The sequence below is a fragment of the Chaetura pelagica genome, unplaced genomic scaffold, assembly GCF_000747805.2.
Source record: "Chaetura pelagica isolate M959 unplaced genomic scaffold, ChaPel_1.0 scaffold69, whole genome shotgun sequence".
Classification (NCBI taxonomy): Eukaryota; Metazoa; Chordata; class Aves; order Apodiformes; family Apodidae; genus Chaetura; species Chaetura pelagica.
Window position 1 is genome coordinate 11,286,778 of NW_009970724.1, and position 21,815 is coordinate 11,308,592.

At 36.3% G+C, this 21,815-nt stretch overlaps 1 protein-coding gene across 3 annotated transcripts; it reads right to left on the reverse strand.

Moving 5' to 3' along the window:
- Positions 1 to 649: 649 nt before the first annotated feature.
- Positions 650 to 21,351, reverse strand: OLFM3 (olfactomedin 3). 3 transcript variants are annotated; one of them, XM_010006665.1, is made up of 6 exons: positions 21,223 to 21,351; positions 16,874 to 17,020; positions 14,337 to 14,492; positions 10,296 to 10,515; positions 3,688 to 3,794; positions 650 to 1,995 (listed from the first exon to the last, which is right to left on the reverse strand). In XM_010006665.1, the coding sequence occupies exons 1-6, from the start codon at positions 21,349 to 21,351 to the stop codon at positions 1,318 to 1,320; spliced, it is 1,437 nt and encodes a 478-aa protein (XP_010004967.1). In that variant the 3' UTR covers positions 650 to 1,317. The 3 variants fall into 3 exon arrangements, with proteins under 3 accessions (XP_010004967.1, XP_010004966.1, XP_010004968.1); XM_010006664.1 differs by having other exon boundaries at positions 16,874 to 17,009; positions 21,182 to 21,351; XM_010006666.1 differs by lacking the exon at positions 21,223 to 21,351 and having other exon boundaries at positions 16,874 to 17,026.
- Positions 21,352 to 21,815: the final 464 nt, after the last annotated feature.

Genomic DNA, 21,815 nt, shown 5'->3' on the forward strand with positions numbered 1-21,815 from the left:
ACAATACTACTGCTAGCAAAACCCAAACCTCTGCAATATGATGGCCTTAAGAGTTGTGGCTGCTTTCAAGCAAGGGCAAGCAGTATGGTGGCTACCAGGTGCCACATGGATCATTTAGGCTTTGAACCTTTTTCTTTTTATTTTCTCCCTAATTGCTGTCATTCCAGAGATCTTTGTTAACAGCTAAACATTTTTCTGTTATGAGTAAAAAGACAGGCAGATCTTGAGGGCAGCTAGACTTTAAATGTTGCTCCTCACTGTCCCAGGACAGTGCAAATATGGGATGGACTCACATTTGGGTTGGAGGCACAGGCAGCAGGCTGCCTTCAGTGTCTCTTCTAAAGCCCAGATTAGGGAGTGAGCACAAACAAGGGAAATAAAATGGTGGAAGGCAAGAGAGTATGAGAAAAAGAGACTGAGGGAGAAAGAAGGCAGTGCATGACATAAAAAAATTGGGCTTGGCCAACATTTGTAAAGCTGGGACTGGTATGAGGTCTCAAATTTGCCAGTAAGCACCAACAGTGAATAAGAAGAGGTCTATGAAGCAAAGCTGAGAGTAGGGATCATGTGCCTGAGAAACTATTGATCTTTCTCAGAAATAAGACTTTTCTCAGGTTTTTATAATTTTCAATTGACTCACAACCAGAACTTCAATTAAGCTTCAATATATTTTATAAAAAATAGTACTTAGTTTACTTTCACATAAGTGAAGAGATACAATTGCACAATGGTGGTTACAATGGTAGAAATACAGACTGTTGATAAAATGCTTGCAAGAGATTTAAAAACATACTGTACAGCACCACATCTGAAATTGGGTGATGGCAAAATGAGTCATACTCCATATCCAAGTAAATTAAATTCCTAATTTTTTTTTAAATAAAAAAATACAATGTGCAATATGTGTCTGACACTACCAAAATATTTCCTGAAGTTGAGCAATAGATTAAAACCAAAAATGAGGTAAAAAAAGACATTCATGCATTTAAGCCACCATTAGTCTCTGACTCTAAAATAAGGCAGATCATAATAATTTTAAAACTGTCTTTAGCCACTGAAATCCTCTTTAGTGCTTTTCAAGACAAGGTCTTGACGGAACTTGTAGAATCATAAGTTAAGATGCTTTTATTTCCAACAGGTCATTTTTGACAGGCTCAGCTGTATTTGCAATGCATTATATGGTAGAAAAGGTTGCTTTTCCTTAATGAGAAATAAATGTAAATTAAAAAGGACTGAGAGAGATGGATGCTTTCAGAGTTTATCACAAATGATACTGCTTTGAGGGAGAGTGGTGAGGGAAAGGGAAGGGAAAGAAAATTATGTGTCATCTTCAGTTTTAATGACGTGGAAAAGGGTGACGTTAAACAGGACTTGATGTCCATTATTCCAGGCATAGAGAGCTCTGTCTCTTGCATTGTAATCAAGCATGGATATATGAAAATACTGATTATGGAAAGGAATGTCTGTATACTCATAAGTGGAGGTTTTTGTGGAATAAGAGTAGTAGACCTTGGCTCCTGTTAAGTGAGAGTTAGTAACATACAAGGTGCCACAGATCATGAAAGATTCTCCAGCACTTCTCTTTGGGTAGCCTGTGCTCCAGCTCTTCAGCACCTCCAGTGTATCCTGGTTTAGCTGGCTGATGACAATGTTGCCTGCATTCTGGTTGGTAGCATACACAGCCCATAGCCCAATTTCATCTGCCATCAGGTCAATATCAGAAAAGCCACCCCAGGTGTATGGGTAGACATTGTGAAACCCAGCATACTCAAGGCTACGTTGTGCAAGCACCCGCCCAGTGTCAAAGCTGTATTTGATGATGATGTTGCTCTGATACTTGTTGAAATAGAGGGAGCCATTGTAGACAACATGGTTCGTTCCTGCCCATTTGAATGGAAGGTTGTATGTCCTTGATTCTGCCCCACTGACAAAGTCTGCAATTGATTTGTATTCACGGACAATTTTGTTGTTAGTGTAACTATCCATGTACCAGACCTGGAAACAAAAGCAAAGATTGGGAGTAAACATTTGGAACACAGACTGTGGTACATGATCATGATATGGCATGATGGATATAATGCATGAAAAGAAGGAAAAAGGTTGCAGGTGTGTAGCAGTCTATTAAGTACAATATTGTCTATGTTTCTGTTACAAAAGCATGATTTCTGAATCTAAACTTTCCTATACAGGTGATTTCTCAATAAGACTGTTACTAACACCAATGTCTGCATTTTCAGAGCAAATTATTTTTTTATTATTTCATGTTTTGTGTCTCTGCTATATGGGCCTGGCTTAGAGATATTCCCAGAGACTCATAATTGAAGACAGATATGGGAAATGGCATGTGAGCTAAGCTTGGATTTATGCTTAGAAATAAATTTGATTAAATTTTCTTCAGCTGAACCTCTAATTGGTGAAAAAAAAGTGTGTTCTTAACAAAGAATGCAAATAAAGTAGCAATAAACCCAGTTAAGTTTAGGAACCATTTTGCCTCCTTAAAACAAAAGAAAACAAAGTATTTTTTTTAATGTTCTGTATGTCAGCTTCCATTCCCCCATATTTTTCCTTCATGCATTTTGCTTTTTCTCCTTTCAGTTTGTCAGAGAACAAATCAAAACCTGACTAACAAAAGAGCAGAATTATTTCTGGAGATACATATTGTGAGGGTCAAAATTGGCATTAACAAAATACCAGTATAAATGCCAATTCAGCTTCACATCTTCCTGTTAGTTGAGATGCAATGAGGGATCTGGTTTGTTCTGATTTGCATGCACATGGGTAGTCTGTGTTTCTTTAAAGGGTGTCAATGGGGGGAATGTGGATGCACAGAGCAGAGCTGCAGGGTGTGTGGAGTGGGGCCACAGCAAGGAGCAGGTGCTGCAGGAGGCAAATGCCCATGAGGATGGGTCTATAGCAGCCATGGGTGCTCTGAGGTGGCAGAAAAAACTTCCCCAGGACTTGATGGGGTTGAGGAAGGTTTGCTGCTCTCCTAAGGGATATTCCTGAGGTCAGTAGTCAACCTGCATAGACACAGTGGGCAGGAGAGGGCTACACACAAATCTTTAGTTATTAACATTTGTATGTTGGCTTTTCTATTGCCTTTGTATTTTACTGCATTCAAAAAATTAGCCTTCTGGATCTCTCACAAATGAAACCTGGTATTTTGTCTACAAAGCCCTTTGGTGGAGGGAGCACATCCACAAAGCTGAGTCCAATTTGAGATCCTATTGTAAATCCAAACCATAAAACAGCTTGGGTCTAAGGCAGCAAATGGTTGGAATGGAGCTTACATATGGCCTAACCCTGCAAATTTTTACTATGCTGCATTATGAGTGATGCTCTTGGATAGAAGTGTTGATGTTTGCGTCACATTAATTTGTTTCTTAAAGATTCAAGCTGAAATATGGTAAAAGAAAAAAAATTATGTAGTCAGTTCAGATGGGTATATGCCATCTCTGAAGCAGTTGAAGGAAATGGCACAAAGGTGCTTAGTTCGCTTTTGTATGTGGATATTTTAGCACAAACACTGTTGCTTTTTCTATGAAGATGTCTCACTTCATAAATGATGGAAGCAGAAGAAACATGCTTAAGTGTAACCTCCTATAGGGAGAAAATATATCTTTAAAGATTAAAACAAAGCAAGTAAAACTCCAGAAGAACACAAAGATATTCAGTTACTAAACGTACTCGGTTATTTTTCTCTGATGCTAATGGATCTGTCATCCAGGCTCCAAATCGAGTTCCAGATATCTTCACTGTGATGGGGCCTGTAATTTTCATCAATTTGCCACATGCTGAAATTAGAAAAACAAAAGTATTAATGCAAATAATTACACAACTCTCCTTGGCACCAGTCAAAGTACAAGACCAATTGCTCTAAACTATATAGTGGCTTCCGGGGATACAGGCTTGTGTTGAAGATGGATTGTCACCTTCACTGTATGGACTTTTCTGTATTAAGCAGTAATAGAAATACATACAAATACACAAAAAATTATTTGTGTATGTTTTCAGTTTTATATATTTAAAAACAGTTATATTTTCTAGGCATAAATAGTACTACAACCTAGTAAAGTACCTTGTGAACTGAAGCAAATAAACACTTGATAATAAATGAAAAGATGACTTAAACTCCCCTAAATATTGCCTTCAGAAAGTTCAGTGCAAGGCTAGGACTGGTTAATGCTTCAGTTTTCCATTGACCAGAGTAGCAAAGAGGTTAAAAGCAGGAAAAAATGAGCTTGTACACAAGAAGAGTAGTGGTACACACAATTCTGTATCTGTCTGTCCTGTGGTTACACACACAGCTGTTCCATTATTAGGGGCCTGTCTGAAGTTAAGAAAGAGAATATAAGAATTATTCAGCAATCTTGGCTGGATTGGTTGGCTTCTAATCCATTAGACTGTCTCATATTAGACTGTCTGGGAGGAAATAATGAGAGTCGATACGATCTTGGATGCTGACCTTTCTAACAATCCAAAAATCTATATTGTAGGGGACATTAATAACATACCTATTAGCAACAAGCCCCTGCTGGAATTCATGTTTACCAAGAGGGCCAATATCACACAGTGACATGTAGGTGATTAGATAAAATAACATTTTTTTTAATAGAAGATGTGCCACAAGAATGTAAAAAGTGACACAATTTATTTCTTTAATTTAAAAATAAGTGCTTCTCCATGATACATGGTTGTGCTATATTGTATAACTCTGTCTGTCTTGAAAATATGGAAAGCAAACTGTATCTGGTGTTGAGAGTGGGTTTATTCAGTTCAAAAGAGAAGGTTGCATCAAGCCTGGATTTTTTTACTTTATGTAACTGGCAAGGAATATATTGTGAAGTCTGTTTCCATCAATTAAGAAATCTGTGGTGACAAGTCAGGGGCCACTCATGGGTACTCTTGTTTATGGCCACGGAAATCAAGTTTAATAGAAATCAAGATAACAAAGTACATGCTGAGACCTCAATGAGCAGGGTAGGTTGTGTCTATTTTCCAGGTCAATTCCAAGGCATTGTTATTTACATCTCTTAGTCTATGTATCTTACAATCTTTTGAAGATATTTTGGAATTTCACATTTTAAAGAATCTTATAGGTTTTCTACAGCTGGTTAAATGATCAGAAGTTTGAGTCAGGGTATGTTTATGTGACTAAATTTTTAATCCCAGGTAGCATGTAGTGATATCAAGAGAGGAAGACTGTTAGGGGAGTTCCTATATAGCTGAGGAGCAGCTGACTGAGAAAGTGACAAAGCTTCTCTTTTCAGCAAAGGCATCAGGTGGTTTATTTCCTCCTGCCATGTAGTATGTCCCATCTATTCCTTATTCATAAAATAGAACCTCTTGAATCTACCTAGTTGTGATATAACTTGATGGAACTGGTATTCAAAACTAAGGAGTAATACTACAAGTGTTTTTTCCACACCTTGTAAGCCATTCCCACCTCAGTGACAATTTGTATCCCATCAGTAGGTTTCTGCTGTGAACCTCAGCTGTGCCTGAGGTCTCTTGGCCCACTTGCTGACAGCATGGGCAGTAGGAAGGAAGCAGTAGAGCTGCCAGTGCCCACCTGTCTTGTTGTCACAGCCTCATTATAGTTGGGAGATCCTTAGGCACAGAAGCTTAATATATGAAGTATATATTGACAATTAAACAACTTATTCCAGATGAGTATCACAGCATTTTGATGGCATTGTGTTACAATACACAGTTTATCAATCTGTTTAACACCCAAATAATTAGCGATACTGGCTTTATAAAGGTGATTCCCTTCTAGCTTGCTTGTGTCTGATCTTCCATTTGATTCAGAAGTTACATGAATCACAACTCTTTCAAAAGTAAAGCTCAATGTAATGTTTAACAGTTAACTGGCAAAACAAGGTGAGTTTCGTGTGGTTTTAAGTACCTCTAACTTAGTATCAGAGTAAGAAATTTTCCTTACTCCTCCACCAGGAAGTCTTAAGTATGAAATGTATTGATCTAATCCCAGCTGATATTTTTTTAACTGCTGAATATAAACTCTTTATGTGGCTGTGTTAAAATTGATCTTGAATGCTGAGGTTTCTTGCTAGGGAACGGTGATACTAATATACTGAAAAGCAGGATCATTTACTTAACACTTTTGTGGTGTGGCAAGTCTGGGAGTATGAAATTTAAAAAAAATTCAATTAGTTTCCAACCGAGACATTTTTTTAGCTCATTTTATATGTAGGGAAAACTGGCCTATGGCCCCTTTTCCACCTTTTTTCTCTCTCTCTCTTTTTTTTTTTATATTTTTTTTTAATTATTTTTTTTTTATTTCAGAGAAGGGAACAGAAGAGTATGTATAAATAACTCTTGTGATGGCAGGAAAGCTTTTTTTTATGTGGTTGAAAAGTTTTGGTTTATAGCAAACCTCTGCTCTTCATTCCTTGATAGGAGAAAGACCAAATGCTAGTGAAAAGGGAGTTCAAATATTTATTGATACTAGCAAATGGCAGGAAGTTCAGGAACCTTATGATGAAAGAAAAATATTATATTTCTTGCCATATTTTTTCTACCATCTGTAGGTTCAGATGGTTTTACACAGAAGAGCGGGATTTTTAGAAGAACTCAATACTAGTCTCTTTCGCTTGACTTTAAAAGAAGACCTGTCTACATTAGAAAATCCAAACTAACTGACTGTAGTAACTGGAAAATCCAACCTTTGAGTGTTTATCCATGCTAAATTGAACTGTAGAAGGAACATCATATCATGCACCATCTGGCTGTTTAAGGCTTGATTCATCTCTTGTGTAACAGTTTTGTACTGTGGACTTCGTTAAGTTCATTTGTAACTTCCTGTATTTATGTATATTATGGAAGAAAGGAGAGGTGACACCCCTGTAGGCTGGGAAGGTCTTTGGGGAAGAATGCATCCGGAAAGCTGCTCCAAAGGGAGCAAATACTAACAGAAGGTGGTGATAAACCAATTGGACAGGAGCCCATTTGAAAATAGCTAGGAATAGGTAATTGATAGTCCCAGTCTCTGTTATGCAAATTAATATTGGTAGCTGCTACATATGTCCAATGAATGCATGATATATATAGAAGGAAATAAAATCAAAACATTCTGTTGAAGTGTTTGTAAGTAATATTTTTCTATTTATTGTAGGTAATAAATAGGGGGAAATGAAGTGAATAAGTGTTTTACTACTTGCACTCTCCTGCTTATGATCAAATTTATCATAGCATTACTTTGTAATGTGAGGTAATGAAGAATAAATTCTTAATGGGTGTATGCTGGTTGTCCTACATAATACAAATTCAGGAAGCACTATAGTCACTAGAGATTGCTGAGAGAAAGTCTCTGGATTCTTCTGCACGTGTGCAAGGACTTGCTGTGCAATCTTTAGGAAAGTAATTTACCCTCCTGGGCTGCTTGTTCCTTCATCTACAAAATGGGGTTAACAATATGTATCTTTATTTGCACAGCTTTGTACTAAATGGTATTTGCAAAGTTCTTCAAATCCCAAAAGGAAGGATGCTCTGGTAGATACACAAGTAGCATTGCAATCAATAAAGTAATCTCATGCCTGCAATAATACCTCTTCTGTCACTGATTTAACAGCATTTATTTGGATACATACAATATTCTACTTTTGAATTTCTAACAAAAAATATTACTGTAAAATATTCTATAGATTCTACATTATAATCAACTGTAGCTACAAATGAATCCATTGTGCATTGTGTAGTCTAATTATTCATTTGTATTTCATAAGCAACATTGGGCAGATGATGGGATTCTATTAATATTACCCATATAACTTTTTCAATTTTATAAACACCTATCAAGAACAGGAGGTTCTCAAGCATACTGTACAACCTTCTCTTACAAATGCACATGCCTTACATGACTGCCAGCTAAGGACCCAGATGTGCATATGTGTATGTTAATTTGCGGTGTGTGAAATCGCATGCCTCTATTACTTTGTGTTTCATTGCATGCAGTCTTTTAAAGTTTTGTAGACAAATTTCCCAGCAGCTTCAGCCTGAATTTCTCTTATTCCAAAGAGAAGGAGCAAGTTTCAGTCATTGCATCTGCTGTGGTAGTCATTAAGCCTCTGTGAAAGTAAAGTCACCAGTGCAGATGGAAGATCCCTTTTAAAGTGGACAGGACAATATAAATAATGCATTTTATTGCTGAAACACACCTGCTAGGGAGAAGAATGGAAAATAGCTATTATGTGTGCTGGTTAGATAGTTACATTGCGAAATGCAACAAAATCTGTGAAGATTCAAGCCAGAGCCTGTGGCACATGGGGGTCAGTCTGCCTTCTGCTGCTGTAGGCTTCTGGCCGTCAGATTGGTACGGACAGTGACAGCTGGATCATCTCCAGCTTGGGAGAAGGTGTAGACATGAAAGCTGTTCTTCCTTTATGCTTGCTGATCTGAACACACAGTACCAGCTTTGAGGAGTTACTCACAGTAAGCCTAACTGAAACTTCTTACTTTAAAAGACACACAGGGGCAGGCCAGGAATACAGCCAGTCCATTAGTACAGAAGCATAAAAGTCATTTAAGTATCAAAGAGCAGAGAATAATGCCAATAAGGATAAATAAGTGTGTTAGAGTTGAGAAGGCCAAACCACTTTTAGTAATGGATGTCCTTAATAGTCTATTTAATACAAATATAGAACTTCAATAGGTGTGTTGTTTTTTTTTTTTACATTAGCACATCAAGAAAAATGGAATGTGTTGTAGGAGTTCAGGATAGATAGGAGGAGAAATGTGGATGAAAAAATAGGGAAATAGTAAACAACTTTTGAGAAGAGCCCCCTGTGAATACACCTAGTCCTTCCAATGTATAAAATGTCTTATACTGTAGTCATATCACTAACCCATTTTACAAGAATATGCCTTAAAAATAAAGAAAACCAAATTACTCATTAAAGATAAGCTTGATGATCTTTTCGAGTCAAACTTACTAGAACACTATGAAAAAATACTGTCTGTCTGTATGAATTTTCTTGCTGCGATATTGCAATGCAGCCATTTTCTCCTGACTGCCTCCTGGCAGTGCAGTGATGTGCTAGTTTGTTAGGGAAAATAGGATCATAAGATGTTTCTGTTTGAAGAAGTCTTTAATGTTTTTTATCATCACTGTGTTATTGCTTGTGCAAAAATCAAGAAATTGAGAATAAATAATGTAAGAAACCAATCTAACCTAGATTCTTACTCTCACAAAAATAGAGGCACTGCTTATCAAGTTAGCATATTTAATGTTGTACGTAGCATTTAAAAGTACACATCCCACATTTGATACTGGTGATACCAATCACAGGACTAAACCTTGGAATTTCTAGTTTATTAATTTTCACTGTTAACTTATGAAGTGTTTATTTCTCATAGAGGGGCTGGATTGTTTGCTATAGCAATCCAGATTGCAGTAGCGATTAATGCAGGAGTTCTATAATACAGGTTGGGGAGAGGGGGCAGGGAGGACTTTGTATTGTGATTGTAAAGCAGTTAGGTACTAATTCCCCTTCGAGTAAGGGAAGTTAAGGGTGACACTTTATAACTATACATCAGGCTTTTAGTTTTGGTAGCTGATAGTGAGCTAGCACTGGTTTTCAGAGAGGGTGAATGTTTGACTTATTCTAACTAAAGCCAGCATGTGAGAAAACAAGATGGAAGCTGGCTGATGTAAATCTACTGCAGTGCTTATAATGGATTGTTGCTGTGCTTCCCCCCAAAAAAATCATGCTTTGTTCCCTTAAAATAGGTGTAATGCTTAATTGTGTTCCATCGCGACTTGGAGAGTGGCACATCTCTCCTACTCATAATATTACAGGTCCAAAGACAGTACAATATGAGTGGCCTCTTGGGTGTCATAGCGAGATGACAGGGGTTATGACATGGACATCTTAAAACTGACTCCAGTCTACTTCCCGCTAATTTATTTTTTTTTTATTCCCCAAAGCTGACCTAAGAGGCAATGCCTGTCTGAGCTTTTTGAAGGCATATTTGTAGCTCTCCAATGGTTGTAAATCTCTTAGGTTTTAAATTTGCGGTCATAATTTTCCAACTTAATTCCTGCTAAAAAAAAGTATCCAGTAGGGCAGACCATTATATAAGATACACTGGTCCAAACTTAGAATGATATGACTGACCTTATGTTGAGTTACTCTTGACTTTTATTAGAGTAGCACAGATAGGAATATAATGCAATCTTTCATCAATCAAGAAAGAAGAAATCTTCCTCTTTCGATAGAGGCAACTAAAAAATATACAACTGAGGAACCAAATCTGACATGAAATTGTTAACTTACTGAGCTTTTTCATGCAGTCTCGAAGCCTGTTTTCTAAACTGAGGACACGCTGGTGTAGTTCGTCATAGTCGTAAGCTCCAATTTCTTCCTGAATCCCCGTGAGGACAGTAGACAGATTCCTAATTTCTTCCTTGAACTGGATGATTAATTTGGCATCAGTTTTGTATTGTTCCAGAACTGGGATCAGTGGCAGGAGCTCATCCATCTTCTCTTTCAACTCCTGTTAAAGGCAATCAAATGTGCATTAGAGCAGTTTAAAGGAGTTCAATCCCCTACTTCCCTTTAATGTAATATTTATGCCTGATTATTAAAATGACTTGAACATTATTATTGATTTGAGCTAAAGGTCTGTTATTAGAGTATTGTGAAAATCTTTGACACCTCAGACCTAATGGTAGTAAGCAGTAAGTAAAATGCAGGAGGGAACAGTTTTTCTACTGAAAGTATACATTTACCTTCAAGCAATCTGAACCAAACCTGTTAAAGATCTGACTTCCCAAGCAGAGGATATAAATCTCCACTAAGTGCATCTTTCTTGAGAGAAAGTGATTAGACCTGAACTCACAGTGAGATTCAAGGAGATCGCACCTGCTTTACAGTGCTGTCGTAGTTGGTGAACTGTTAATTTCTATTTCACTCCTTAGAAATTCTGAATTATTTTTTTTTCTCAATGGCTGTTGAACACTGTTGTTTTCCAGCCACAGTGACATGCTGCTTTTTCTTCTGAAGTAAAATATCCATGGTTTTTAACTGTGCTTTGTATTTGTCATCCTGCTACATCACTAAATGCCTTTGAACTTCCTCGGTTGATCTTTTCTGGACTATCACAAATATTTTTTTTTTTTGGTCATATGCAGTGGTTGTTGTGTTGCCAGTCCTATTCTTAAACATAGATTAAATAAAATACGGCTCCGCTTGGGATCTTTGGTCATCCCTTTCTTAGAATTTTGCTGAGTCATATACTTTGAGAGTTTGTTTGTAACCTATACTGACTGCTTGTCTTTAATTTCTGAATTGTTCTTTTAAATACACTAATCATAAGCACTTTATTAAATTTAAACTAATTTTTTGAGGTGGGTTTTTTTTCAGTTTTCTGTAGAAAACCTCAAAGACTCCTTGCAGTCAAAAGGTTTTGTCTTATTGAAAAGCAGATGGGTTTGTCCCTGATGTATCATCTGTGTATAGAGATTTGCATATCTTTTTATAACTTGAGGAAACAGGAGGACTTCCGTGAGTAAACGGCAGGGATATGAGGAGATGCAAGCCTGGGCAAAACAAGGCAAAGGACGGAAATAAAGATTTCATAAGTACTAGCATGAAGTGGTAGCAGTGCCTGGGACAGGGAGAGAGTATTGAAGGTGTTAAAAAAGAAAAAATCTGAAGGATAGCTGGAGTAGTTAAAAGGGAAAATAGAACAGAACTAAATGGAAGCCCAAGCATGAGAAAGAGGTGCAGGACCAAACGTGGTTAGAGGTTAATGTAGTCTCTGAGGTGTGTGAAGACACACGTGTTCGGTTTGTTACATCACTTGTATTAAAGGATGCAATAAACAGGGTAGGACATTTTCAAAATAAACAACGTGATGATACCAAATGTTTTTTTGCTAAGGAGATGTGAAAGAAGCTGATAGGCAGGGTCATCATTTGAGCTACCTGAAGATCTATCTGCCTTTGAATTTTTCCCTCTGAAACATGTTATAAGACAGCTCAAGAGTTCTGCAGTATCTCTTTATCGCCTAACTAATATATCCCCATTGTATTAACAATTGCTTTCATATTGGAATGATTATTTCTTCAAAATAAATACTTATTTATGTAGTAAAGAAGTACACAGGTCTTAACAGCCAAAAAAGGGCATTTTAAGAGTATTAGGAGTTTGTATTTGAGAGTATTAGGAGTTCAATTGGTTCTGTTCTCAAGCAGTCTTTCGATTACATTATAGTAGCAGAATTACCAAAATGGCCAGAAAGAAGTGGATAGTCTTTTTGTCTCCAGTTCAAAACTACTTATTTGACTGTTTTTATTAATAACTTGAGCCTACTTTATGCCTGTTAAAATGAATAGTTATTTTTTCTTGATTAAAAGGAGAGTTCGGTTTATGACATAGAAAGCAGAGCTCCAGAAGTCAAAGTTTTTGTTACTTGCTTTTGAAATTATGAAGCTTTGATTCTGTGGGGCATTAAAATGCCAAAAATAATGGGTAAACCACAATGTAAAAAAATTGCAGAGCTTGTAAAATCTCAGGAAGATAAAATATGTTTAAGAGAGTTAGTGAAGGTAACTTATAGGTAGGATTTAAGCCAGATGAGGATTTGTTCAAACAAACTGCTGTAACTTTTTGTGGCAATCAGGTGTCTCCTGCTTGGCTTAAATGCTGATTTGACTTAAGTATGACCATATGGTCAAGTGTGATCTGGATCAAATTTGTGCTCTTTTGTTCTCATCAACATGGAACCAGAGTGTTTAAACACCTCACCAGTAAAAGATGTAAAGATGGCTTTGGTAGTTACATGATAAAGAAAATAATTGTATTGGTTTCTCCTGGCACTCCTTATTTGGTGCTATGATGACTGGTACAATAACTAATTTGTATTGTACCACAGATAGGTGGTAGATACATTCTGGCATAGTCCCTGCTGGTATTGAGGGGGTTATGCAATATCAAGAATGAGTTTCTTTGTCTCAAATATAAAGCACAGGAATTTTAGTAGGTCAAATTTCAGAGACCAAGCAGCATATTGTATTATGTTGACCTTTTAAATTACTCTATAATTTGATTGGCTGGAAATCTGTTTTATACCTCTGGCAAACTGTCAAACTGAAGTTAAATGACTGGCCAGTATAAATATGGAATATTTAAAAGGTTAGAGTACCGCAGAAATCTGCTACATTTGACATCGCGTATCAAACATTCAAATTTTGATCTTTTGTTTCCAAGGAAAACTGTAATGAGAATACAGAATATATAATGGATTATACAAATGTGTTGTTGTGTCAAGGAGTGATGAAGGGAAAACAGGTGGCAACTTCTCTTATGACCTGTAAATAATCAGAAGTATGTGCTCAGACTCTAAAGGTAACCAAGAATGATGTCATAAAGTTTAGTAAATCATCAGTGTATTTAATTCCTGATGTTATTAAGACTCATTGGATACTCAGTGTCTCTGAAAAATAAATGAGAACCCTTTTAACTATGTGTTTGTTTAGGTATCTAACTTTAGCACCAATTAGAAAATTGTCCCATTTATGTGAATTTTCATAAACACTTAAAAATATATATTTGGTTAACAAAATGAAATTCTCAGAATGTATTTTCTAGATCCTATCTTGCTGTCTTGAAATATCAATTAATCAGATGATACTTATAGAACTTAAAGATGTTGTTTTAACATTTTTTTCTTAAGAGTACTTCATATAGCTTTTTCACAACACAGAATGCGATTTTGTAATCTCTGCAACTTTCCTTCCTCACTAAAAGTGGCTTGTGGTTTGTATTGTCATTAAAATTCCTTGGAAATCTTTTTTTTAATCACAGAAATATGATTAAGAAAGATTGCCCTCCTCCCCTACCCCAAATTCAAAATAGCAAACTTTCAGACATGAAATTAGATCTTAATTGTACTGGATAAAAATTACAATAACCTGATTTATTATAGGCTTTCTTCCATTCAAGTGCCGTAAATGTCAGGCAACAGTACAAGTGCAGAACTCTTGTTGTTTGCTATTAATTCCATTGGATCTCCCCGTTTATCACTGAAGGCTGAACGAATATAAATGTTTCAGTATGACATGCACATTGATACAGCAAAAAGAACCTGTTTAAAGTGACGTTTCTCTAATGCCTTAATTAATGGTTAGTCCCTGTTGCAATTACATTGAACAGAGTGAAAGATTATCATAATAAAGGAAGCTGCAATGTGCTTTTCTTTTTAATGTTGCTCTTTTATGAGCATTTCAAGCTGAGATCTTAGCAGTCCATGCATTGCTGCTTAGTACATTGTTTCCAGCAGGCTTTCAAAGTTAGTGTTAAAATAAAACCTACTTGAAAATGCTTTTTTATTAATGTCTTCCGATCATCTTCAATTTGCCGAAACTTGGCCTTCAGCCCTTTCATTTGTGTTTCCATTTTTAAAACATACTGGAAATCCCTCTGAGTCCGTAGATTTAAAACTTCAATAGATTGGGACATATTCTGAACCTGTTAAAGAAGAACACTCTCTAAATGCATTTTTGTTGCTTTACTTTCTTTCCTGGTTAGGTAATTAAATGTCAGGCAATTAAATGTGCTTATTGGCAATCCTTTACTTGAGTAATTTATACCAAAGTATAGTTTTTAATTCCATAACTGTTGACAGTACAAAAATTGGGGAACAGGGCTAACAGAGGATTATCAGGAGTAAGACCTTAGAGACAAATTATTTGGGCTCTTTGAGGCAGAGAGAGAGACCTTTTTAGCACTGTTATCGATAGGCTCAAAAAAGGCTGTTTAGCCAGTGGAGTCACTTTGTCACTTGTAGAAGACTTCAGGATGTGCTATACATACAGCATGTGTTTCCTCACAAGCACTTTGGGAGGGACAGGATGGAGATTTGGAGTTTTTGTAAGGGTGAAGTTTATCCAGAGATATGCTGGATTGTGCCCATCATCACATAGATTTTTGCTCATGATTCTGTAAGTAGGTATAAAATTAGAAATTTTATCCAATTGTCTCATTGGTAGAAAACCGCATTTTTTACAGATGAGAAATGGTGAATGTTCAGATAACTTTTGCAAACCAAGTGACATTGCTGTAGTGAGCACTTTTATCACAATGAGGCAGAGTAATTGTCATCTAGAGTAAATTATATGTATATTTTTACAGTAAATTATATGTATTTTTTACAGTACCTGTTATAAAAGCAATGCTTCTGCCAGTCATAAAAATTACACACTTCGCAAGAACATTGATTCTGCTCCAATAATTACTTTGTTTTCCCCAAACATGAAAAAACGTAGACTGCTGCAAATATATTAGGCACTATATTGTTTGGCACAAGCAAAAAAAAAAATAAATATTATATCTTTCTAATAAAAGACAAAGCCAATAGTGTTCCTGTTATTTGCAAGAATATGCAATGGTTGAACAGATAAGCATGTTTGAAATGAATATATTGTGACCTACATAACTTATGGATTCCAGAAATACTCTTAAAATACTCTTCAAAATACTATACGTTACTTATTGCACAAGTGCCATTAGCAGTTCTTAGTATTTTTAATTAAAAAAAAAAAACTTATTTTATTCTTTGCTTTCTAATTGTTGAAAGCAGGCAAGTAAAGTCCTTCAGGTCTTGGAGGAACTTTGTGTGTTTCCACTTGGCAGATGCATTCATATAGAGGCTCTAATGAAATTATTCTGCATGGACTTAGTGAAATAATAACATGACTTTACATACCCATAATTACCACAGTTCTACTAATAAGAAAACCTTTAGAGCCTGATGATTTAGATTCTTTCCTGTGGCAGCTCAAAAACTATGTTGAGATCTTAACACGCCCAAGAGCCCCAACCCAAAAGAAAGTAAGATTTTTTTACATTATTATTCTAGTGTTTGGGAAACATGTTAGAGCAAAGACTCTGGGGACTGAAATCTCCACCTAGGTAAACAGACAGCATGCTCTGTGCTCTGATTCAGCAATATCATCTTGCTGCATCTCATGTCACATCCTTAAACTAAGTCCTCACTGAAGTCTATGAAAGGAAAATCTGTGAGGATCTGGCATTTATTAGCATTGGAGTGATTTTTCTATAGCTAGAGAAAATCTTAACATTTTATGCTAGAATGTATTTTTAAGTCTACATTTGATGTTGCTTTCTGCTGCTGTTGAGACACACTCAGGCCTCACTAGCTGTGATACAACAACTGTAACCTTGGTTATTCATACAGGGAATGCAGAACAATCATTTGTTTTCATGGTTGCAGCATTTTTTTTCAGTTGTTGTGGCAAAATAACAATTCACTGGTTTTACTATATATGCAATAGTGGCTAATACTGAAAATAAGAATTGCGTTGTTTGGTCAAAATTTGTACCACCAGAGAACAAATAAACAGTATTATTTGAGGAAAGAATAAATGAAAGAAAATTACAACTCCTCTTCTGTACAGTCTGCTTTGAGGGTGCTGTCACATCTATCTCATTATTTGTTGATGAGAACCAAGGAATGACCCTGAACAATCTGGTATGATTGAAGCAGAAGCTGTAGTTTAAATCTCACAGCAACTAGCTAGTTTGCTGTGGCATTTATAACTTTTGCACAGAAAAATCAGTCCTATCTGTGTGTAAGGGCGTAGTGAGCAAGAGAGAAGATGCAACTTCAGTTTGCTAGATGAGTGCCTTGGGTTGGGAAAGGTGTGATATAAGGCAAAATAGGCAAATGACGATCAGCAGTGAGAACAAGGGTAGTGTATATATCCTGTAGGAAACTTTTTGTTAGGTAACTCTTCCATACTACATTATGTATTAAGCTCAGAGGGAAGGGAGTGGATTTCCATGGAAAGTGTAAGGACCAAAATGAGGAATTTGTTGGGAAGACTTACCTTCTCTAGCAGCTGTCTGAGTTGCCTGCTTTTGGCATCTCTTGAGCATAGATTTTGTTCAGGTGCAACAACAGTACAAATGCAACGGCCGTCAGGATCCTGGGCTGAACTATAAACTTGCCACCCCTCCTTGGGGCTAATCTGAGTCTGTAACAACCGAATAATAAAAATGAAATAGACTGAGCTGATATGTTAGTTCTTTGAAAAATCACCACCTCAGAATATTTTTATTTTTGCAGTATATGTTTGCAATGAAGTTGCTCAGATTCAACACATATTACTCTCAACTAATTAGATTGGTGGTTTTTCACAGCTTTGTCATATTACACATCTTTGTAATGGTTCCCTAGAAGTGTCCAGCACATACTGTTTCCAGGGTAGATGAGAACAGTTTCCTGCTTTCGATTCAGCACAAACTAGTTGATATAATTCTTTGCAAAGGAATGTTATGGTTTTTCATCAGCAGAAAACAAACATGTCCTTTCAGCCTGAATGACTTTTACTTTAGATTAATGGAAACAATGAAGACCAAAAAGAACAAATATAAAACCTCAAAGAGAGAGCACAGAGTATGTGACTCATGCGTTGGGAATTGGCTCAGAAGCAGTTTGGGATGTGGGTTAGCAGGTTTGCTCTTAAAGATATAGCACACAGAAACTGTTCTCCATTGACTTCTACTGCATCTGCACCAGAGGGAAGAGAAGCTGGCTGCAGGGTAGTGCTGAAAAATTTTGGTTAGTTTAGGCAGATGGTGATCATGGCAATCAGGCACACTGCAAGTAATATTGCACATCCTTCACTGGGGCAGAAGGATTCTGGAAATTCCTAACCTGTTCTTTCTTGCAGCAACCACCACCACAGAGAAAGAAAAGCAAGAAATCTTGCACTGCATTTCAAGTTTGTGTGATACCTTGTGAGAGTAGATATCTGTCCGTTCAATAGGATGTATAGAAATACACAGATAAGAATGAGAGAAAGCAATGTAAAAACACGACTGAAAAGATTCAAGTGATGGAATTAAAACTAATGGGCACAAGAAAAAATATTTTTATTTTAAATCTGTAATTTAAAGCTAATACTATATATTATTCTTTTCTAATAATATAGCATCGCCTACTGAACTTCATAGTACAGATGCTAATGGATGCCATTTAAGTAATTTTGGTCTGGATGTAGTTGTAATCAATGACTACTTTTAATAGAAAATTGTACTCAGTGTTGTCACAGAGAGTGATTCTTTAAAACCAGCACACTTTGCTATTAATGCTTTACTGATGGCTTAGTGCAGAGCAAGTTGCAGAGTTCCTCACCTCAGAAGAGGTGCAGTATCTCTGTAGACTGAGCCTAAAAAAGGGCACAGAGTTTTCACAACAATGACTCTTCTAAAGAAGTAACTGAAGATAGTCATGACCTTTTCTACTGAGGAGTTAATTGAAAAATCAAAATTATTGCTCCCCTGTTTTTTCAAGAAAAAACAAAGTGTCATAATGTAGATATCTGTAAAAAGATGAGAGCTAAGCTTGCCTTCGGGCTTGCTAGAAAGGCATATCCAGAGTTCAGAGATAAATTATGTTGCCTCTGTGGTGTTCTGTTCACCTTAAGTTTTAGGACAAAGGGGATCTAGTTTAAGACATGGAGAACAATAAAAACAAAATTACACCGGCAGATAAGATCTAAATTGGTTTTGAGCAGCTACTAAATTTGCAAACTCAAACAACTGAAGCCTATCAAGGCTGGTAACCCTTGCCAAGTGCAAGCTCTCATTATTGCAGCAGCTTCCATGATTCTCCATGGAAATTATGTCCAGGCAGTGTTGTCACACAAGAGCAGAGAAACCATATTTTTGTTGAAATTCAGGAACCTAGAGCTTGTGAATACTTTTAAGACAGAAAGATTCAATATGAGTATTTGAAAAAATCTGATGCTTGAGACTTATATCTGCTACATTTAGACTGGTAGCAACTGGTTTCACTGTATTCTAGAATGTTTTCTACAGTGCATAAATATGGTACTTCACATGGTACTTCTACAGTTCTTTGTGGTATTCTGTGCTTCCCTATGCTTGGCCCAGTAGAGATCCTTCATTTACTAGGGTGGGTCATGTGAGTGATCACTGAGTTAAACAAGCATGTGCATGTAGGTGCACTTTTCTCTTTTATCTTTTTTCCTGTTTTGTTTGTTTGTTTGTTCATTTTGGGTTTTTGTTTGGCATTTAATCACGACCTCAAGCAGAAAATTCTGTGCCTTGCAAGGAAGGAGCTAGAAGGCATCGAGACCTTACAGAAGCTACTGAATCTGCTCTTTCAATGTAGGCTTACTGCTGATAGGCCTTAGTAAACAAATAAGAAAAGAAATAACAAGTGGAGAATAGCAAAGATAATAAATTATGCTGGTTTTTAAAATTTGGGGAAAACAGATGAATCCCTACAAAGACCAATTTAATAATTGTTTTGGCAGGCTGCTGTGCTACAGACTTAATGTCCCTCCAAAAGAATTGTTTTACTTGCACTTACAGCTACAGTTTCTTCCATGATAGAGCAAATGGCAGTACATATACTTAAATAAATGCTTAAATATAAAAGGTATTTTTCAGTTTGTCTTTTAATTCTGGGAGTGAGCTGAAAAGAGGAAGCCCTTTCCCTGACCCCACCTCCTTGTACAATTCTTCCAGCTGAAGGGAGGAAACTGGGGATGCCTGGGTTTGTGCAAAAAAAACCCCACCTTTTTTTTTTTTTTTTTTTTTTTTATATTCCAGCTTCCAATAAAGCTTTCAACAACACAGATTCCCTGAGTTCAAGGCAGAACTTGGTAGGACTAGAACTGTGGCTGGTAGCTGGGATGCCTGCCCTAGAAAAATTGCTAGCCCAGAGGCTATGATGATTGCATAGAATGTTATAATTTGTACTCACCCTGCTACCCCTCTTGAAACACAAATGTGCATATAACTCCAACTCAGTGAGTCCAGAGCGTTACTGAAATAATACCTAGGAGGCATTTACATCAGCAGTGCCCTTTTGTAGCCAAGGGAAGCATGACAGTTTACACTATTTGGAATCTGAACATTTTAATATATATAAACTCATATATATTTGTGTGTGTATAAACATATTTGTATGTTTGTTAGATAAGTAGTGTTTCTCTTAGTTACTCTGTTGCAACTTAGATGTTGGATTTAAACATGACAGGGATCTTCAATACTTCTAATAGATTGCCACAAGAACTAGCAATATATACTGTTGTTCAATGAGCACAAGTTACATCTAAGGAAAATAAAATAGAGCTTTTTCTTTTTTTCTTACCTTCCTGCTGATCTAAAAAACACAACAGAATTCTTTCTTAGAACATCATTTAATTAATTTTAAAGCAGTAATATTTAAAGTCGACATAAAGTGATTTTCTGCAGTAATGTTGTCCCTGCATGCATTTATTCAGTTAATTAAAAGTTGATTAGTAAATGCATAATTTTTAGTTACAACTAAAAAACTTACTTCTGAGCATAGTGAACTACTGTACAAATAGTTAAATTTCCATTTTACATAACACACTATTATGTAAACATCTGATTGCTGTTACACAAAAAGATACAGGGTGTTTTACTAAACATTTAGGAAAATGGTGTTCTAGTTTAATTTATGAATAACAGTCTAGTGTTCTGTCTTCTCCAACTGAAATATTGCTCTAATATTTAGGCTTCTCATAAGTAGTTAATCACAGCTTTTCTGTAGATCTTCATTAACAGAGACTGCTGTATAAGAGCATCACCATATAAAGTGATATTTGTGTCATTTGCATTATTCCTGTATCAGTCTTTCTAAAATTCTGGTACTTAACCTCCTAATTTATTTTTTTTCCCCATAACAGCTATTTATTTGCTGAACTCTGTGATCCAGTAAAGAAAAATAGGAAAAATTCAGATGCCTTGAACACTGTAGTGAATAGCTAATATATAACACTATTTAGACAAAAATAAACCCACTGACAGGTTGTTTTTTGTTTTTCATTTTTTTGGGTTTTTTAATAATGCAATACATTTTTCTGGAGCAGTAAACATAGAAAAAATGTCTAGACAAATGAAATGTCACTGCTGTACTATTTTTAGCAATTCATGCTCTAGGTGAAGGCATTGTTCTTCAATATTTAAGGATGCTATTTTACATTTTTTCCTTGCATAGTATGACCACAACATGCTCACCAATGTGGAGTTTTACCAGAAGCATGCATTAAGTGATGATAGGAAGATTAGTAGCTTAAAAAGAGATTTACAAAGAGGCAACAAAACTAAAGCTTTTGCTGACATTTAAATACTACTTCAGCATTAAGATGGCTTGAAACACATCACAGCTACTTACTAGAGTATCTGAAGTGGTTATTCTGGTGGTATTTAGTCCTACCAAAGATGGGAGGGTTTGGGACATCCAGTTAGAGATCATTGCCATGGTACTAAGAACAGCCCCAAGCTTCAGCAGTGGAGGACTCATTGCTGTGGAGCTAATGAGTTTTCCTAGTGACTGATTATCATCCCAGTGCAGGCTGGCAGTGAGAGGCGTGACTGCAGCACACAACATCCACAGCATGAAAAGAGATCAAGCTACCCAGATTTAATCATCCATTAAAACCACTCATATCCTTATTTGCCCCCTATTTTTCTGCTCTCATTCACAAATACTTAGGACTATCTTATGCTGACCACTAAATACGCAGTCCTTTCTCTGCTAATAATAATTGCATTTTCCAGATGAGAGATGACATGGGTGAATTACCTCTTTATAGGTGCTAGATAGTCAATTAGCACTTAATTATTTCAGTCCTTGCAAAGTGATCTGTGTTCCCGTCTGTAAAAGCCCAATCACAAACCAAAACACATATAATCCCTCACTCCCCATCACTGCTTTGGTAGAAATATACTCAGGTCTGTTTCTAAATATGATGCTATACTTGTCCA